General features: G+C 47.5%; 1 protein-coding gene across 1 annotated transcript in view; it reads right to left on the bottom strand.

Moving 5' to 3' along the window:
* LOC119955202 (cytidine and dCMP deaminase domain-containing protein 1-like) overlaps positions 1–21,408 on the bottom strand; it is a 127,155-nt gene that overhangs the window by 79,832 nt on the left and 25,915 nt on the right. Inside the window, exons 4-6 of the mRNA XM_038781210.1 lie at positions 11,165–11,405; positions 4,789–4,813; positions 410–444 (exon numbers count right to left, since the gene is read on the bottom strand). Coding sequence (XP_038637138.1) covers positions 410–444; positions 4,789–4,813; positions 11,165–11,405 — 301 coding nt within the window. The remainder of the gene's footprint in view (positions 1–409; positions 445–4,788; positions 4,814–11,164; positions 11,406–21,408) is intronic.

The raw sequence follows: 21,408 nt of genomic DNA, 5'->3' as shown, positions 1-21,408 counted from the left end.
AATGCCTCACGAGATCTTGTTATCTCACGAGGCATACCGAACATCATAAATCTCGCAAGAGACCTTTCGCGAGACTTACCAGCCTCATCGTGACCCATGTCGGGCACGATGAGGCCGTTAGATCGTGTCCCTAATATGTCACAGGCTACATATGCCAACTACTGGAGAGGTCAATGGCTGAATATGTCAGAATGGCTGCATATGCCAATGGTTGAATATGGAAACAGTTTTGAGAATCTCCATACACATGTGATAGTTGGAAAGAGGAAGGATCCGAATGAACACATGGATGTGAAGGAATCAATGAGTCAATTTCACCATTTGCCCCTGATTCAAGTGTCTGAATTTATTGAGAAGCAATGCACACAAATCCCAAAGTTCCCCAGTGGTACTGAACAGCTCAGCTTACCGTCATGGTAGGTGGGTCCGTGTTGTCCTGGTTACCTGGTGGTCAAAGATACACGTTGTTAGCATGTCAGCTCTGAATTAATTATATTTATCTGCAAGGTGTACATTCATCATGTCTGTTGTGTATGGAGGGTAAGGAAGGTGTTAGGAGAAAGAGTAGAGTTTATTTTTTCAATTTAAGGGATGTGGGCTTCGCTGGCTAGGCCAGCAACAATTGCCATAGAGTCATAAATGTTTACAGCATGGAAACAGGCCCTTCGACCCAGCTGGTCCACGCTGCCCAGTTTCTATCACAAAGCTAGTCCCACTTGCCTACATTTGGCCCATATCCCTCTATATCCACACTGCCTATGTAACTGTCTAACTGCTTTTCAAAGGACAAAATTATATCCGCCTCTACCACTGCCTCTGGTAGCCCGTTCCAGATGCTCACCACCCTGTGAAAATATTTCTCTCCTGGTCTCTTTTGTATCTCTCCCCTCTCACCTTAAACCTATGCCCTCTAGTTCTCGACTCCTCTACCTTTAGAAAAAGATGTTGACTATCTCACTGATCGATGCTCCTCATTATTTTATAGACCTCTATAAGTTCACCCCTAAGCCTCCTACGGTCCAGGGAAAAAAATCCTAGTCTATCCAGCCTCTTCTTATAACTCAGACCATCAAGTCCAGATAGCATCCTCGTAAATCTCTTCTGCACACTTCCTATGATGTGGAGATGCCGGTGTTGGACTGGGGTGAGCACAGTAAGAAGTCTTACAACACCAGGTTAACGTCCAACAGGTTTGTTTCGAATCACTACCTTTTGGAGCACTACTCCTTCCTCAGGTGAATGAAGAGGTATGTTCCAGAAACATACATATGGACAAAGGCAAAGATGCAAGACGATACTTTCAATGCGAGTCTTTGCAGGTAATTAAGTCTTTACAGGTCCAAATGGAGCAACTGGAGAGAGGGATAATCACAGAGAAGATTTTTACAGAGAGGGTAGCGGGTGCCTGGAGCTCACTGCCAGAGGAGGTGCTGGAAGCAAGTACGATAGTGACGTTTAAAGGGCTTCTTGACAAATATATGAATAGGATGGGAATAGAGGATTACGGACCTAGGAAGTGTCGAAGATTTTAGGTTCGACGGGCAGTATGGTAGGCGCAGACTTGGAGGGCTGAAGGACCTGTTCCTCTGCTGTACTTTTCTTTGCTCTTTGATATCAAGGGCAGTCACTCTCACCTCACCGCTGGAGTTCAGCTCTTGTGTTCACGTATGAACCAAGACTAAAATGAGGTCAAGAGCTGAGTGACCCTGACAGAACCCAAACTCAGTGTCTGTGAGCAGGTTATTGCTAAACACATACCACTGATAACTCTGTTGATGACCCCTTCCATCATTTTGCTGATGATTGAGAGTAGACCGATGTGGCGGTAATTGTCTGGGTTGGATTTATCTTGCCCTTTGTCTAAAGGCTATTCTGGGCAATTTTCCACATTGCTGGGTAGATGCCAGTGTTGTAACTGCATTGGAACAGCTTGGCCTGGGCCACAGCAAGATCAGGTGCACAAGTCTCCATTACTATTGCCAGAATATTGTCGGGGCCCACAGCTTTTCCTGTATCCAGTGTCTTCAGCCATTTCTTCATATCACATGGAGGGAATTGAATTGGCTGAAGATGGCATTTGTGATGCTGGGGACCTGTGGAGGAAACCGAGATGGATCATCCATTTGGCATTTATGGCTGAAGATTGTTGAGAATGCTTCAGCCTCAACTTTTGCACAGATGTGCTGGGGTTCCTCCATCATTGAGGATGATGGTAGCTGTGGAGTCTCCTCCTCCAGTGAATTGCTTAATTGTCCACCATAATTCATAGCAGAATGTGGTAGAAGAGTACAGCTCAGGCCTGATCCTTTGGTTTGGGAATTTCTTAGCTCTGTTGGGCACACAGATAGTTCTGTGTTGTAGCTTTACCAGGTTGACACCTAATTTTTCAGTAGGCATGCCCTCCTGAGCTCATCACTGAACCAGGGTTGATCGCCTGGTTTGGTGGCAATGATAGAGTGGGGATATGCTGGACCATCAGGTTACAGATTGTGGTTGGTAATAATTCTGCTGTCGCTAAAGACCCTCAATACCTCATAGTTGCCAGGCTGGAGTTGCTAGATCTGTTCAAAATCAATCCCATTTAGCATGGTGGGTAGTGCCACACATCACATTGGTGGGTATCCTCATGTGAAGACTGGCCGTTGTCTCCACAAAGACTGTACGGTGATGTGACAATCGGAGGATTTTAGAATCATAGAATCACAGAATCCCTACAGTGCAGAATGAGGACATTCAGTCCATCGAATCTGCACCAACCCTCTGAAAGAGCATTCGACCTAGACCCAATTCCCCCACTCTATTCCCGTAACCCCACATAACGGCAATTTAAAACTGCCAATCCACCTAACCTGCATATCTTTGGACTGTGGGAGGAAACCGGAGAACCCGGAGGAAATCCACGTAGAATGTGAAAACTCCATGCAGACAATCACCCAAGGCCGGAATTGGACCCGGGTCTCTGGAGCTGTGAGGCAGCAGTGCTAACCACTGTGCCATCATGCCGCCCCTTTTTAGCAAATTGAATTATAAATATCCTGAGCAAATTAAGAGTTAAAAGCCTGGGGTCAGTGTGGTTTGACTAGGAAAGTCCGTGGAGAATTAACGATTTGCAGCTTGCCTGAAGAGATTGTTTTTCTCACCTTGAGGATATGAGGTCAGTGCCAGGAGGAGTCAGAGAGAGACAGCGCCATTTTGTGAGAAACTGAAAGCTCTGACTGGGAAGCCTTGTGTGTGAGCACAAGACAAGCAGTTTTCTTTCCCTGTGAGATAGCTTTAAAAGTGATAATATTTAAAAACAGAGCAGCCTTGCCTGGAGACAAGGAGAAGACTAAGACAAATCAAGTGAAGTAACCACTGAGCCTGAATTTGCTTTGTAATGCAAGTATCACTTTAGGACCTGTTTAAAATGGATTGAGATTGTAACTTCATTGGAACAGCTTGGCCCGGGCCACAGCAAGATCAGGTGCACAAGTCTCCATTACTATTTTCTTGTTGTTTGGTCGGAAATTGAAAAGGAATTTGGTAGGTGTTAAGGTGTATGGGTGCCCTGTTCCTTTTGGATTTGAAGTTAAAAAGTTAAATATTGTTATTCACAATAAAGTTTTGTTTTAAAAAATAACCAAGCTGTATTTCTTTATGCAATCACTCCTGGAGTGAATCAATCTTTCCACATATTGTTAAAAACTAAAAACAAATATTGGGTTTTCTGTCCAGTATCCTAGGCACTGTTGGGGTCTGGTCGGAGATCGTAATCATGGTCACTTATACCAATATTTTCATGGACAAATGCACTTGCAGCAGGAAGATTGGTGAGGATGAAGTCATGTTTGTTTTTACCTCTTGTTGGTTCCCTCACTACCTACTGCAGTCCAGCAGCTATGTCCTTTAAGATCCGGCCAGCTTGGTCTGTGGTGGTACTACCAAACCACTCTTGGTGATGGATATTGAAGTCCCCTACTATGCAGCGTTCATTATTTAATGTAATGTGGGCTTCGCTGGCTCGGCCAGCATTTATTACCCATCCCTAAGGGCCCTTGGAAATTCTGTACCCGTGTCAGTCTCAATGCTTCCGCCAAGTGGTGATCAACATGGAGAAGTACTGATTCATCGACTGATTGGTGGGTGGTATTTGGTAACTAGATTTGAACTAATGCCATGGGACTTCTTGGGGTCCGGAGACGATGTTGAGGACTCCCAGGGCCACTCTTTCCTGACTATATACCAATATGCCGCCACACCTGCTGGGTCTGGCCTGTCGATGGGACATACCCAGAAATGGTGATGGTATGTAGGGGCATTATCTGTAAATGAGTCACAGACATTATCCTTCTTGTGTACCCGAACAGGCGCCGTAATGTGGCGACTAGGGGCTTTTCACAGTAACTTCATTTCAATTACTAGTGGAAAGCCCCTAGTCGCAACATTCTGCCGCCTGTTCGGGGAGGCCGGTATGGGAATTGAACCCGCGCTGCTGGCCTTGTTCTGCATTACAAGCCAGCTGTTTAGCCCACTGTGCTGAACCAGCCCCTAATAATCTTCATTGTCACAAGTAAGTCTGTGGGACAGCTCTCCCAATTGTGGCACAAGCACCCAGGAAAGAGTAAAGAGGACTTTGCAGAGTCGACAGGGCTGGGTTTGCTGAGATAATAATACTGAGATTGTGTGGGAAAGTGAACCAGAGCGGCGAGTGTAAAGGTGATAGAGTTTGTGGCAGATCTCTTTGCTATTCCAGACCAGCGAAACAGTATTAACCCTTCATATTTCAGCTTTTAAAAGTGTGCCCCTTACCTCTCAACTCACTTGGCCACTCCCACTGCAAGCAAAAGATAGAAATAGTTTTAATGATTATCCAATATAATTAACAGAATAATTTCAACACAAGCAATGAAATATTGGTTATTTGGAGAGCTGGAACATTCATTGCATTTAATCAATTTGCAAACCAAGCAACAAGCTAGGATCAGAGTTACCGGCCCCCTCCCAGAATGGTTCAGAGTTTAAAAAGGGTATTAGACAGCTATATCTCCTCTCACCATATTTAATCAACATTACAGCAGAAATGGTTATGAGGAAGACACTGGGTGGATACAAATGTAGAATACTGATTGGCAGATGGTGGGCGCGATACTCCGCTGCCCACGCCGGTTGGGAGAATAGCGGGAGGGCCTCCCGACATTTTTCACGCCCTCCCGCTATTCTCCCCCCCCCCCCCCCCCACCCGACCCACGTCACGAATCGCCGCTCACCGTTTTTTACGGTGAGCGGCGATACTCCGAGGCCGATGGGCCAAGTGGCCGGTCCTTTATGCCCATTTTTTCACGGCAGCAAACACACCTGCTCGCTTACGTCGTAAAAACGGGCGCTGGATGCCCGTTTGGGGCATCCAGAGGCCCGTTTGGGGCGGGAGCACCACCGTTGAGCTCGGGAGGGGACAGGCCCACGATCGGTGCCCACCGATCGTCGGGCCTGCGTCCAAAAGGGACGCACTATTTCCCCTCCGCCGCCCGACAAGATCAAGCCGCCACATCTTGTCAGGCGGGGGTGGTGAAATGCGGAAACGCGCTGCGCGGGTTGCGTCAATGGCGTGATGACGTCACCTGCGCATGCGCGTGTTGGAGCCGGCTCCAACCTGCGCATGCGCGGCTGACGGCAGGTAACCAACAATCCGCTGTTGAGTGCCCCAGCAGCCCATAATTCACCCATACCCACCATCACAGTTTCCGAAGTCAGATCGGCCTTCCTGAAAGTGAACCCACGGAAGGCGATGGGCCCGGACGGGATCCCTGGTCGTGCACTCAGAGCCTGCGCAGACCAGCTGGCAGAGGTATTCACAGACATCTTTAACCTATCCCTACTCCACTCCGAGGTCCCCACCTGCTTCAAGAAGACCACCATCATACCGGTACCAAAGAAGAACCAGGCAACATGCCTCAATGATTACCGCCCGGTGGCCCTGACATCAGTTGTAATGAAGTGCTTCGAGAGGCTGATCATGAAGCGCATCACCTCCATACTCCCGGAACACCTTGACCCACTTCAATTTGCATACCGTCGCAACCGGTCCACATCAGACACCATTTCCCTGGCCCTACACTCATCCCTAGAGCATCTCGAAAACAAGGACTCCTACATCAGGCTCCTATTTGTTGACTACAGCTCCGCCTTCAACACCATAATCCCAGCCAAGCTCATATCAAAGCTCCAAAACCTAGGACTTGGCTCTCCACTCTGCAACTGGATCCTTGACTTTCTGACCAAGAGACCACAGTCAGTAAGAATGAACACCAACACCTCCTCCACAATAGTCCTCAATACCGGTGCCCCACAAGCCTGCGTACTTAGCCCCGTACTCTACTCTCTGTACACACACGACTGCGTGGCAAAACTTGGTTCCAAATCCATCTACAAGTTTGCTGACGATCCGACCATAGTGGGCCGGATTTCGAATAACGATGAGTCCGAATACAGGAGGGAGATAGAGAACCTGGTGGAGTGGTGTAACGACAACAATCTCTCCCTCAATGCCAGCAAAACTAAAGAGCTGGTCATCGACTTCAGGAAGCAAAGTACTGTACACACCCCTATCAGCATCAATGGTGCTGAGGTGGAGATGGTTAGCAGTTTCAAATTCCTAGGGGTGCACATCACCAAAAATCTGTCCTGGTCCACTCACGTCGACGCTATCACCAAGAAAGCACAACAGCGCCTATACTCCCTCAGGAAACTAAGGAAATTCAGAATGTCCACATTAACCCTTACCAACTTTTACAGATGCACTATAGAAAGCATCCTATCGGGCTGCATCACAGCCTGGTATGGCAACTGCTCGGCCCAGGACCGCAAGGAACTTCAGAGAGTCGTGAATACCGCCCAGTCCATCACACGAACCTGCCTCCCATCCATGGACTCCATCTACACCTCCCGCTGCCGGGGGAAAGCGGACAGCATAATCAAGGATCCCTCCCACCCGGCTTATTCACTTTTCCAACTTCTTCCATCGGGCAGGAGATTCAGAAGTCTGAGAACACGCACGAACAGACTCAAAAACAGCTTCTTCCCCACTGTCACCAGACTCCTAAATTACCCTCTTATTGACTGAACTCATTAACACTACATCCTGTATGCTTCAACCGATGCCAATGCTTATGTAGTTACATTGTATATCTTGTGTTGCCCTATTATGTATTCTCATGTATTTTCTTGAATTTTGTTAAATTCCCTTTTCTTCCATGTACTGAATGATCTGTTGAGCTGCTTGCAGAAAAATACTTTTCACTGTACCTTGGTACACGTAACAATAAACAAATCCAATCCAATCCAATCCAATACAGGTGCCAGCCGCGCGTCATCTTGGCGACGGTCGTTAAGGCCGCGGTGCCGTGATTCCCGGGGTCTCGCTCCTAGCCCCGATGGGGGGGGAGAATCGGGTCCCGGGAACGGGCATGAAGGCTGCCGTGAAACACGGCCAGTTTCACAGCAGCCTTTACAACTCTCCGCATTTGCGGAGAATCTCGCCCGGTGAGTTTTGAATCTTCAGTGTGTTTTAATAATAATAATAATAATAGCTTATTGTCACAAGTAGGCTTCAATCAAGTTACTGTGGAAAGCTCCGAGTCGCCACATTCTGCTGCCTGTTTGGGGAGGCCGGTATGGGAATTGAACCCGCGCTGCTGGCCTTGTTCTGCATTACAAGCCAGCTGTTTAGCCCACTGTGCTGAACCAGCCCCTAATAACCTTCATTGTCACAAGTAGGCTTACATTAACATTGAAATGAAGTTACTGTGAAAAGCCCCTAGTCGCCACATTACGGCGCCTGTTCGGGTACACAAGAAGGAGAATTCAGAATGTCCAAATTACCTAACAGCACGTTTTTGGGATTCGTGGGCGGAAACCAGATCACGTTAACCAGAAATACAGTCTCCTGATCAATGTCAACAAGACAAAGATGACGGAGATGGGTGAAAACAGTTATAGGATTCTATTGGACGGTGTTCTGCTATTTTGGGTCGCTCAGCATGGAAGATACAGAGTCTACCAAAGAAATTCAGTAAGAAGTCTTACAACACTAGGTTAAAGTCCAACAAGTTTGTTTCAAATACTAGCTTTCGGAGCACTGCTCCTTCCTCAGGTCCGAGCAGTGCTCTGAAAGCTCGTGTTTGAAACCAACCTGTTGGACTTTAACCTGGTGCTGTAAGACTTCTTACTGTGTTCACCCCAGTCCAACGCCGGCATCTCCACATCAAGAAATTCAGGCCAGACTTAACCAGGGTCGTGATGTGGTGATCTCACTTAAATATGTTATGGACCATAATTTAGTAGAGATAATCACAGTCAGATTGCCACTCCACTCCGAGTTTCTTACTCCTTGACATGGGCCAGGTGAGAATAGTGCAGCAAGTTCCTGGAACCTTCAGTCAAGCACAGGAGAGTGGGGAGGGAAGGAAGACTTGCCTCCTTTTTCCAGTACATAACACAGGTAGGTTTAAAGGTCGTTATCACTTCGAGATGCCACAATAAAGGGCAGGAGTGGGTCGAGCAATGGAGGTAGTCAGTGGGAGTGGGTTGAGTGGTCAGTAAGGAGGTGGTCAGTGGTGGGGGTGGTCAAGTAGTCAACTGTCCTGTAGAAAGATCATTTAGATCCTAATTAATTCTGTTTCTCTCTCCATAGATGCTGCCAGACCTGAGTTTATCCAGAATTTTCTGTTTTAATTTTAGTCAAATGAGGTTCAGGATGGTAGGGGCATAATTGGAGGATGGGGTGTAGTAAGGGTGATGGGGGTATACTCAAAAGAAGGGGGGGGGAGGGGGAATGAGTGGGGAGATGAGACAGAATTCTGTGGGGGGGGGGGGTCACAGGGTAGTTGAGGTGGGGAAGTAGTCAGGAAGTAGTCAGTCCAAAGATGTGCGGGTTAGGTGGATTGGCCATGCTAAATTGCCCGTAGTGTCCTAAAAAGTAAGGTTAAGGGGGGGTTGTTTGGGTTATGGGTATAGGGTGGATACGTGGGTTTGAGTAGGGTGATCATTGCTCGGCACAACATCGAGGGCCGAAGGGCCTGTTCTGTGCTGTACTGTTCTATGTTCTATGAATGTGGGGGGTAGTTGGGTATCCTGTGAGTGACATGAGAAAGTAGTTGGAGGTGTCAAGAGATCTTGTGGAGGGTAGTTGGAGGAGGTGGGAAGGTAGTAGGGGATTGAATGTGGTCAAGGGGCCCTGTAGAGTGCCAGATGGGTGGGGGGAGTCCTTTTTTTTTGGGGGGGGGGGTTCAATACAATAGCTACCCAGGAGTTAGAAGTGGTTTTAATTCTTCTAACATTTTCTTGATAACTATTGATATGGGACTGGATTAACACACTGCGCTAAATTGCTGGCTTTTAAAGCAGACCAAGCAGGCCAGCAGCACGGTTCGATTCCCGTACCAGTCTCCCCGAACAAGTGGCGGAATGTGGCGACTAGGGGCTTTTCACAGTAACTTTACTGAAGCCTACTTGTGACAATAAGTGATTTTCATTTCATTTCATTTCATTTCATGTAAGACAGTCCGGACTATTTGATGCTTACAATTGAAATCGCATTATCTTCTATAGATTATATTCTATGCAGAACAATTGCCTCATGAAAACCTAGCACCTCCGGGGGTGTTCCCCAGCCCACATTTGGGTACCCTCGTGGGTAAGATGCCCTGGAGCACAGCAGCTACGGGTCTGTATAGCACTGCCTCTGAATCACAATCTGTTTCAGAGATCAGGGGCGGGATACCCGATCCCCGGCGGGTCGGAGAATCATCGGGGGACGTCGTGAAACCCGCCCCCGCCAGCTGCCGTGTTCTCCGGCGCCGGGGTTTTGGCGGAGGCGGGAATCGCGCCGCGCCGGTCAGCAGCCGCTGACAACGCCCCCCCCCCCCCAGCGATTCTCCGGCCCGCGATCGGCCAAGTGGCCACCCGTTTTCGGCAGATCCCGCCCGCGTAAATCACAACAGGTCCTTACCGGTGGGACCTGGCAACATGGGCGACCTGCAGAGTCCTCGGGGGTGGGGGGGGGATCTGGCCCCAGGGGGTGCCCCCATGGTGGCCTGGCCCGGGATCGGGGCCCACCGATCCGCGGGCGGGTCTGTGCCGTGGGAGCACTCGTTCCCTCCGCACCAGCCGCTGTCAACCTCTGCCATGGCCGTTGCGGAGAAGAACCTCCCTGCGCATGCGCTGTTATAATGCCAGCACACGCTGGCGGTCCCGCGTATGCGGCAACTCGCGCCGGCCGGCGGAGGCCCTTCGCCGCCGGTTGGCATGGTGCCAAGACCGTCCGTGCCGGCTGGCCAGTGCCAAACACTCCGGTACTGGCCTAGCCCCTGAAGGTGCGGGGCGGCCTGACGCTGGAGTGGTTCACGCCACTCCTCGGCGCCGGAGTGGCCTGCCCGGCCGGTTCACGGAGAATCCCACCCCAGCTTCTCACTCGCATGGCCAAGGAAAGTCAGTGGTTTATTTGATACAAGCTGCTTTTATGTGGCTCCATGCTTTGAGCTGTAATATTTCACTGATTTAACCCTCGAACAATGACCTGGATTAAAAACACATTGAAAATCCTCACCAATAAAACAATAAATGTGGAGGATTGCACATTCAACTCAACAGCAGTAAGAGACAAAGGGCATGATCTTCCCAAAAGGGAACAAGTGTGTTTAGCCGTGTTTGCCAGCACTCTCAGTGCCGAGAAACACGTGGCTATTCAACGCGCACTCACTTTGAATAAGAGGCCTGAACGGGGAACACCGTTCAATGAGGAGCTCCAATTCCCTTGGAGACCCCCACGAGTGCCGTTCCGTCTGGTCCACTTTTGTGGGGACCAGTACCAAACCGCGCTCGCCAGAGGTCACCGAGGCGAAGTGATTGAATCCCAAAGCCTCAGGTACATCAGGAATCTGCGCATTAGTGCAAGGCTTATTGCCTCGCTCTAATATGCAGATTTGCCAAAAGGTGATCCTCCCCATTGCGGTCGGGATTCACCTCACAACATCTTCCGAGATTACGTTGAATCTCGCCAGGTGTTGAGAACCGTGTAGATCCCGGGAGTTGAGTCTCCCAGCTCTCAATGGCCATACTGCGCTGCAGCGACCTGCTTTTCCGGCGCAGCGCGGCTGGAGGATCGTGCACCAAGTGTGTCTCTCCTTACCAAAATGGTTTTCACACCTTCCCCTGGTTCCTGAGATCCCACTTCTGATTCCCGTGCTTCTTCTCCAGATTTCTGGGCTCCTTCCCTCAATTCCAAGGCTCCTGCTCTTGGTTCCATGGTACCTTTCCAATCGTTAACTGAAACCACAATCTTGATGCCAGAAGCATTGATCATTTTTTCACACTCGGAGCATGGTATTTTAGAGGCAAACATCACACTGGAATCAGTGCCTTTGCCCGACCTGTAGGAAAAATAAATCAGCACTTGATCAAAATATTGAGGTCAATCAATTATATATTGCACCGGGTAACAGCACTTGATTTACAATCTAATTTGGTATGAGTTGGAGTCGTGGGAACACACTATCCTGAGAGATGGACGGCATGGTAGCACAATGGTTGGCACTGTTGCTTCACTGTGCCAGGGTCCCAGGTTCGGTTCCCGGCTTGGGTCACTGTCTGTGCGGAGTTTGAACGTTGTCCCCGTGACTGCGTGGGTTTCCCTGGGTGCTCTGATTTCCTCCCACAAGTCTTGAAAGACGTGCTGTTAAGTGAATTGGACATTTTGATTTTCCCTCTGTGTACCCGAACAGGTGCTGGAATGTGGCACCGAGGGGCTTTTCACAGTAACTTCATTGCAGTGTTAATGTAAACCTACTTGTGACAATAAAATATTATTATTTAAAAACGATGGCACACCCCAAAGTGATTTTTGAAACTGTGCAAACAGTACTTCCCAAAGCAACAAGAGCAAAGAGATCCAGAGTTTAACTGAAATTTAAATGGATGACAACGTGAATTAAAAACTTAACTACAGCAAGAATGTTAGGACTGGGAAGGATAATGATGTGTAGATCCTGCAGAATGTGGATGTACTAATCAGAAAATGGAAAACATCTGAAGGAAAAGTTTTGGTCTTCCCAATAATTAGTTGGAAGAAATTTCCAGTGCTGAGGGGTGACCCGTCATGGGAATGCCACTTTAAGAAATGTTTGTCTGCTCAAGTGGCTGCAGTGATATCAGACTGTGGGTGGAGCTGAGCTCTGGCTCTGCTTTTTAGTTTCGCTTTCAGGAAAAGCTTGGGTGTGTCTGTGTTTTTTGGTTTCGTTTTAGTGTTGGAGCTGAAGCCAGCCAAAGAAGGTGTAATTTTGATCTCTCTGCCATCTAAAGACTATCTCTAGATCATTTGGTGAATTCAGAGTGATAACTGCTCTCAGTTCTCCCAGTGAGCCAGAGAAGACACAGCGAAGAGTGAGTTTGGGAATTTGAAGCTGGGTGGGAATTCAAAGCTTGGTGGGGAGGAGGTGCTTTTTATCCCTGGTAAGTGACTGGTGAGTAGTTTTTCTTTTCATTTGTATATTTATTTATTTTTTCTTTCATTTTTTTGGCATTGTAGTTGTATAAGTTAACCTAAGGTTTAAGACATAGCAGGAGATCCCAGACCCGTCTCATGCTCCTCGTTTGATATGTGGGAGCTCAGGGACACGTCCACTGTCCCTGACTCGTTCACGTGCAAGAAGTGCATCCAGTTGCAGCTCTTGTTAGACCGCTTGATGGCTCTGGAGCTGCGGATGGACTCACTTTGGAGCATCTGCGATGCTGAGGACGTCGTGGATAGCACGTTTAGTGTGTTGGTCACACCGCAGGTGAAAGGTACTGAGGGAGATAGAAAATGGGTGACCAAAAGACAGAGCAAGAGTAGGAAGGGAGTGCAGGTGTCCCCTGCGGTCATCTCCCTACAAAACAGATATACCGCTTTGGAATCTGTTGAGGGAGATGGCTCACCAGGGGAAGGCAGCAGCAGCCAGGTTCATGGTACCATGGCTGGCTCTGCTGTGCAGGAGGGCAGGAAGAAGAATGGCAGGGCTATAGTGATAGGGGACTCAATCGTAAGGGGAATAGACAGGCGGTTCTGCGGACGCAATCGAGACTCCAGGATGGTATGTTGCCTCTTTGGTGCAAAGGTCAAGGATGGCGTGGAGCGGCTGCAGGACATTTGCGGGAGGGGGGTGGGGGGGGGGGGGGGGGGGGGGGAACAGCCAGCTGTCGTGGTGCACATAAGCACCAACGATATAGGTAAAAAATGGGATGAGCTGAATTCAGGGAGTTCGGAGTTAAACTAAAAAGTAGGACCTCAAAGGTAGTAATCTCATGATTGCTGCCCATGCCACGAGCTAGTCAGAGTAGGAATGTCAGGATAGATAGGATGATAGGATGAATGCCTGGCACGAAAGATGATGCAAGAGGGAGGGATTCAAATTCCTGCAGCATTGAAACCTGTACTGGGGGAGGTTGGACCAGTACAAACCGGGCGGTCTGCACCTGGGCAGGACTGGAACCAATGTCCTGGGGGGCGGAGGAGGTGTTTGCTTGAGCTGTTGGGGAGGATTTAAACTAATGTGCAGGGGGATGGGATACAATATAGGAAGTCGGAGGGAAGTACAACGGGGCCAGAAACAAAAAGCAATAAGGGGGAAAGTGTAAGGCAGAGAAGTCATAGTCAAAAATCAAAAAGGGCCACAGTACAGGGTACAGTGACTGAGGAGAGTGTGAAAAGGGAGGTGGCCAATGCAGGATTGAGGGTGTTGTACCTAAATGCGCGCAATATACAGAACAAGGTAAATGAGCTTGTTGCGCACATTGAAATTGGCCTGTACAATGTTGCGGGCATCATAGAGACATGGCTGCAAGGGGATCAGGTCTGGGATCTGAATATCCAAGGATATATGTCCTCTCGAAAGGGCGGGCAGATGGGCAAAGGGGGCGGGGTTGCATTGTTAGTAAGGAATGAAGTTAAATTGATAGCAAGGAGCTATATCAGAAGGCATAGAATCTCTGTGGGTAGAGTTGAGGAATCGCAAAGGTAAAAAGCCCCTGATGGGAGTTATGTACAGACCCCCTAGCAGTAGTCATGATGTGGGGCAGGAAATAAATCAGGGGATAGAAAAGGCATGTAAAAAAGGCCATATTACAATAATGGGGGACTTCAATATGCAGGTGGACTGGGAAAATCAGGTTAGAAGTGATTCCCAAGAAATGGAATTTGTGGAATGTCTATGAGATGTTTTTTTGGAGCAGCTTGTGACAGAGCCTACTAAGGAACAGGCAATTCTGGATTTGGTGATGTGTAATGAGGCAGACTTGACTAGGGAACTTAAGGTCAAGGAACCCTTAGCGAGCAGTGACCACAATATGATAGAATTTATCCTGCAGTTTGAGACGGAGAAGCTGCAATCGGATGTAACAATATTACAATTAAATAAGGGTAACTACAAAGACATGAGAGAGGAGCTGGCTAGAGTTGATTGGAGAAGGAGCCCAGCAGGGAAGACAGTGGAAGTTTTTGGGGGATTATTAGGGAGGCACAACAGAAATTCATCCCAAGGAGGAGGAAAAATGCTAAGGGGACAAGGCATCCATGGCTGACAAGGGATGTCAAGGACAGCATAAAGGCTAAGGAAAAGCATACAAAGTGGCGAGGATTAGTGGGAAACCAGAGGATTGGGAAGCCTTTAAAAGCGAGCAGAGGACAACTAAAAAAGTAATAAGGGGGGAGAAGATGAAGTACGAGTGCAAGCTAGCTAGTAATATAAAGGAAGAAAGGAAGAGATTTTTTCAATATATAAAAGGTAAAAGAGAGGCAAAAATAGATATTGGACCACTGGAAAATGTGGCTGGAGAAGTAATGATAGGAAACAAAGAAATGGCAGACGAACTGAATAGTTACTTTGCATCAGTCTTCACGGTGGAAGACACCAGTGGGATGCCAGAGCTCCAGGAGAACCAGGGGGCAGAGGTGAGTGCAGTGACCATTACTAAGGAGAAGGTTCTGGGGAAACGGAAAGGTCTGAAGGTGGATCAGTCACCTGGACCGGATGGACTACACCCAAGGGTCCTAAAAGAGATAGCTGAGGAAATTGTGGAGGCATTAGTGATGATCTTTCAGGAATCACTGGAGGCAGGAAGGGTCCCAGAGGACTGGAAAGTGGCTAATGTAACACCACTGTTTAAGAAGGGAGGGAGGCAGAAGACAGAAAATTATAGGCAGTTAGCCTGACTTTGGTCATTGGTAAAACTTTAGAGTCTGTTATTAAAGATGAGATCGCGAAGCACTTGGAAGTGCATGGTAAAATAGGACTGAGTCAGCACGGCTTTGTCTAAGGGAGGTCGTGTCTGACAAATCTGTTAGAGTTCCTTGAGGAGGTAACAAGCAAGTTAGACAAAGCAGAACCAGTGGACGTGATTTATTTAGATTTCCAGAAGGTCTTTGACAAGGTGCCATATCGGAGACTGTTAAATAAGTTAAAAGCCCATGGTGTTAAGGGTAAGATCCTGGCATGGATCGATGATTGGCTCACTGGCATAAGGCAAAGAGTGGGGATAAAGGGGTGTTTTTCAGGATGGCAGCCGGTGACTAGTGGTGTGCCTCAGGGGTCTGTGCTGGGACCACAACTTTTTTCAATATACATTAATGATCTGGATAAAGGTACTGAAGGCACTGTTGCTAAGTTTGCAGATGATACAAAGATCTGTAGAGGGACAGGTAGAATTGAGGAAGCAAGGAGGCTGCAGAAGGACTTGGGCAAGCTAGGAGAGTGGGCAATGAAGTGGCAAATGAAATACAATGTGGAAAAGTGTGAGGTTATACACTTTGGAAGGAGGAATTTAGGCATAGACTATTTTCTAAATGGGGAAATGCCTCGGAAAGCCTCGGATGAGGGGGGATCTTATTGAAACATACAAGATACTGTGAGGCCTGGATAGAGTGGACATGGAGAGGATGTTTCCACTTGTAGGAAAAACTAGAACCAGAGGACACCCTCTCAGATTAAAGGGACGATCCTTTAAAACAGAGATGAGGAGGAATTTCTTCAGCCAGAGGGTGGTGAATCTGTGGAACTCTTTGCCGCAGTGTCTTTAAGACCGAAATAGATAGGTTCTTGATTAATAAGGGGATCAGGGGTTATGGGGAGATGGCAGGAGAATGGGGATGAGAAAATATCAGCCATGATTCAATGGCGGAGCAGACTCGATGAGCCAAGTGGCCTAATTCTGCACCTATGTCTTATGATCTTATGGTTTAAACCTGATATGCTTTGTGGTTGCTTTTCAAGTGTGGTATTTTAGTTTAAATAGGGAGTGTGTTGTGGACATTGGCTCTTTCAGAGGCTCTGAAGTTTTTGGGTGTGTGGACGGTCACACGCAGCACCTTACGGACAGAGCCTAAAAACAGGCTTTTAGAGTTAGCAAAGACATTACAGTTAACATTACCTGACAAAATGCGAAAACATGAGGTAATTATAGCGGTGGCTAAGCATTTAAAATTGCCTGAGATACAGTTTGACTCATCATTGGAATTAGCAAAAATTCAGTTAGAAATTAAACAAATGGAACACGAGAATTAAAGCAACTTGAATACGAAAGAGATAGAGAGGAAAAAGAAAAAGAGAGAGAAGAAAGGAAAACAGAAAGAATAGCTGAGCAGAACAAAAAGAAAGAGAAAGGGAGATGCAGATCAAGGAAAAAGATAAAGAAAGAGAGTTTGAACTTCAGAAAATGACCATGAAACATGACAGTCAGTTAAAATTGGTGGACGTAAAGGGAAAAGTACAGTTGGAGGATAGTGATGAGGATAGTGAGAAAGAGCGTCATAGTCGAAGACTTGGTGGGGATCTATTTAAATATGTCCACGCAGTGCCAAGGTTTGATGAGAAGGAGGTAGAAACCTTTTTCATTTCATTTGAGATGGTAGCTAAACAAATGAAATGGTCACAGGACATGTGGGTATTACTGATTCAATTAAAGCTGGTAGGTAGGGCTAGTGAAGAGTTTGCATCACTATCAGAGGATGTATCTGGGATGTATGAGGAGGTGAAAAAATCCATCTCAGGTGCATATGAACTAGTGCCTGAACCCTACAGACAAAGGTTTAGAAATTTAAGGAAAGAATTTGGTCAAACATACATAGAGTTTGAAAGGATCAAAGAGAGTAATTTTGATAAATTTGATAATTTTGATAAAATAGACCAAACGTATGAAGATCTCAGAGAAATTATACTTTTGGAGGAGTTTAAAAATTCAATTCCTGATGTAGTGAGAACTCATGTGGAAAAGCAGAGGGTTAAAACTGCAAGGTTAGCAGCAGAAATGGCAGATGATTATGAATTAGGTCATAAATCAAAGCTTGGTTTCCGACATCAGTTTCAGCCTGTGAGGGATAGAAACTGGGGATATGAGAAATACTCGTGGTAGAAGCAAATGTGATCTGATGGGAGATAAAAGGAGAGTGTACCTCAGATTAAAAAGGAAATCCAGGAGGCCGGAAGAGACATGAAAAGTTTAAAATGTTTTCACTGTAATAAACCAGGCCATGTAAAGTCACAGTGTTGGTGGTGGAAGAAAATCCCTGGGAAGGCTGATGTTGTAAAACAGGATAAGATAGTGGCGTTTGTTAAAGTGGTAAATGAAAGCCCAAGTGAAGCAAAGGAGGTGCAAAAGATTGTACACCATGATCAAGAGGTGATTGATAAGAAGGTGCCAGATGACATTAAAGAATTTACTTGTGTGGGTAAAGTTTACTCATGTGTATCAGAAGGAGCAGGTAAATAAGTCACAATTTTAAGAGATATGGGAGCTAGTCAATCTTTGATGGTAAGTGATGAGGAGTTATGTAGTTTGGGAGGAATATTGCCTGAAATGGTGGTAATATGTGGAATTCAGGGTGAGAAGAGTAGTGTTCCATTATATAACGTAAGGTTGGAAAGTCCAGCGAAGAGTGGTGAAGTGGTAGTAGGAGTAGTAGAGAAACTATCTTGTCTAGGAATACAGTTTATCTTGGGTAATGACACAGTTGGATCACAGGTGGGAGTGATGCCTACTGTGATTTGTAAGCCAGTGGAAAATCAGACAACTGAAGTGTCGAAGGACGAATATCCTGGGATTTTTCTGGATTGTGAGGTGACAAGGTCGCAAAGTCACAGGTTCAGACAAGAGGAGAAATCAAAAAGTGAAGATAAAGTTGAACTGCAATTATCAGAAACGAGTTTTGATCAGATGGTTGAAAAAGAACAAGAACAGATGGAGGATGAGGCGGATATTTTTAGTTCAGGAAAATTGGCGGAGTTACAACAGAAAGATGTAGAAATAAATCAGATGTATCTGAAAGCATAGGAATAGGAATCTGAGTGTATACCAGAGTGTTATTACCGTAAAAGTGATGTCTTGATGAGGAAATGGAGACCTGTACACATGCAGGCAGATGAAAAGTGGGCAGAAGTTCATCAAGTAGTATTGCCGGTAGGGTATAAAAAGGAGATGTTGCAAGTTGCACATGAGGTACCAGTGGGAGGTTTTTTGGGAGTAAGGAAAGCTCAAGCTAAAATATAAAAACATTTTTATTGGCCTGTACTACATAAAGATGTAGTTAAAGTTTGTCGATCATGTCACATGTCAAGTGACAGAGGAACCTCAAGCAGTGATAAGACCAGCGCCCTTAATACCCATTCCAGCATTTGAGGAACCTTTTACAAGGGTCCTAATTGATTGCATAGGATCGTTTCATCAAACGAAAAGTGGGAATCAATATCTTTTGATTATAATGGATGTGTCTACTAGGTTTCCAGAGGCCATTCCAGTATGCAATATTACAGCTAAAAAGATTGTGGAGGAGTTACTTAAAATCTTTACTAGATATGGACTACCCACGGAAATACAATCGGATCAAGGATCAAATTTTACCTCAAAGTTATTCAAAGAAGTCATGGATAGCTTAGGAATAAAACAATTAAAATAAAACAGCTGGAGTTCAGAGACAGAGAGAGAGAGCCCATAAAGCAGCGGGAGTTCAGAGACAGAGAGAGCCCATAAAGCAGCGGGAGTTCAGAGAGAAAGAGCCCATAAAGCAGCGGGAGTTCAGAGAGAGAGAGCCCATAAAGCAGCAGGAGTTCAGAGAGAGAGAGAGAGCCCATAAAGCAGCGGGAGTTCAGAGACAGAGAGAGCCCATAAAGCAGCGGGAGTTCAGAGAGAGAGAGAGAGCCCATAAAGCAGCGGGAGTTCAGAGAGAAAGAGCCCATAAAGCAGCGGGAGTTCAGAGAGAGAGAGCCCATAAAGCAGCAGGAGTTCAGAGAGAGAGAGAGAGCCCAGAAAGCGGCGGGAGTTCAGAGACAGAGAGAGAGCCCATAAAGCAGCGGGAGTTCAGAGAGAGAGAGAGAGCCCAGAAAGCAGCGGGAGTTCAGAGAGAGAGCCCAGAAAGCGGCGGGAGTTCAGAGACAGAGAGAGAGCCCATAAAGCAGCGGGAGTTCAGAGAGAGAGAGAGAGCCCAGAAAGCGGCGGGAGTTCAGAGACAGAGAGAGCCCATAAAGCAGCGGGAGTTCAGAGAGAGAGAGAGCCCATAAAGCAGCGGGAGTTCAGAGACAGAGAGAGAGCCCAGAAAGCGGCGGGAGTTCAGAGACAGAGAGAGAGCCCATAAAGCAGCGGGAGTTCAGAGAGAGAGAGAGCCCAGAAAGCGGCGGGAGTTCAGAGACAGAGAGAGAGCCCATAAAGCAGCGGGAGTTCAGAGAGAGAGAGAGCCCAGAAAGCGGCGGGAGTTCAGAGACAGAGAGAGAGCCCATAAAGCAGCGGGAGTTCAGAGACAGAGAGCCCATAAAGCAGCGGGAGTTCAGAGAGAGAGAGAGCCCATAAAGCAGCGGGAGTTCAGAGACAGAGAGAGAGCCCAGAAAGCGGCGGGAGTTCAGAGACAGAGAGAGAGCCCATAAAGCAGCGGGCGTTCAGAGAGAGAGAGAGCCCAGAAAGCGGCGGGAGTTCAGAGACAGAGAGAGAGCCCATAAAGCAGCGGGAGTTCAGAGAGAGAGAGAGCCCATAAAGCAGCGGGAGTTCAGAGACAGAGCGAAAGCCCATAAAGTGGCGGGAGTTCAGAGAGAGAGAGCTCATAAAGCGGCGGGAGTTCAGAGAGAGAGAGAGAGCCCATAAAGCAGCGGGAGTTCAGAGAGAGAGAGAGAGCCCAGAAAGCAGCGGGAGCTCAGAGAGAGAGAGAGCCCATAAAGCAGCGGGAGCTCAGATAGAGAGCCCATAAAGCAGCGGGAGCTCAGAGGGACACAGGATAAAAGTGTGCGAGGAGAGCGGCGGTGAGTCAGTGAAAGAGCGCGAGGGGACACATCGAGAGCGGGAGAGCGGCGGGGTGCCAATGGGAGCAAAGATAAAATAAGGCGGGAACCGGAAGTGCGCCCCGCGGACTTCTGGGAAGGATTTTCTCCTAGCCAATAAATTCTGGTATAGTGTCTCCCACCCGCCCTCCTCCTCTAACCTAATAATAAGACCCATTGGTGTGAGCAGGTAAGTGCTATATTATATTATTATTTTTTATTTATTTTATATTTGTTTACCAGAACTTGGTTGAAATTAAGTGGGATGGCAGGGAAGGCAGTGCAATGTTCCTCCTGCAGGATGTTTGAGGTGAGGGATGCCGTTAGTGTCCCTACTGATTTTACCTGCAGGAAGTGCAGCCAGCTCCAGCTCCTACAAGACCGAGTTATGGTACTGGAGCTGGAGTTGGATGAACTTCGGATCATTCGGGAGGCAGAGGTGGTCATAGATAGGAGCTTCAGGTAGGTAGTTACACCAAAGACTGGAGATAGATGGGTAACTGCAAGAAGGACTGGGAAGAAGCAGTCAGTGCAGGGACCCCCTGCGGTCGTTCCCCTGAGTAACAAGTATACCGTTTTGGATACTTGTGGGGGGGGGGACTTACCAGGGGCAAGCCATGAGGTACGGGACTCCAGCACGGAGTCTGTCCCTGTTGCTCAGAAGGGAAGGGGGGAGAGGAGCAGAGCATTAGTAATTGGGGACACAATAGTCAGGGGCACAGATAGGAGATTTTGTGGGAGCGAGAGAGACTCACATTTGGCATGTTGCCTCCCAGGTGCAAGGGTAAGTGATGTCTCGGATCGTGTTTTTCGGGTCCTTAAGGGGGAAGGGGAGCAGCCCCAAGTCGTAGTCCACATTGGCACTAACGACATAGGTAGGAAAGGGGACAAGGATGTCAGGCAGGCCTTTAGGGAGCTAGGATGGAAGCTCAGAGCGAGAACAAACAGAGTTGTTATCTCTGGGTTGTTGCCCGTGCCACGTGATAGTGAGATGAGGAATAGGGAGTGAGAGCAATTAAACACGTGGCTACAGGGATGGTGCAGGCAGGAGGGATTCAGATTTCTGGACAACTGGAGCTCTTTCTGGGGAAGGTTGGACCTCGAT

The sequence above is a fragment of the Scyliorhinus canicula genome, chromosome 20 (assembly GCF_902713615.1).
Source record: "Scyliorhinus canicula chromosome 20, sScyCan1.1, whole genome shotgun sequence".
Classification (NCBI taxonomy): Eukaryota; Metazoa; Chordata; class Chondrichthyes; order Carcharhiniformes; family Scyliorhinidae; genus Scyliorhinus; species Scyliorhinus canicula.
Note: the sequence above shows the minus strand (reverse complement) of the source record. Positions and strands in the feature narration are given on the sequence as shown.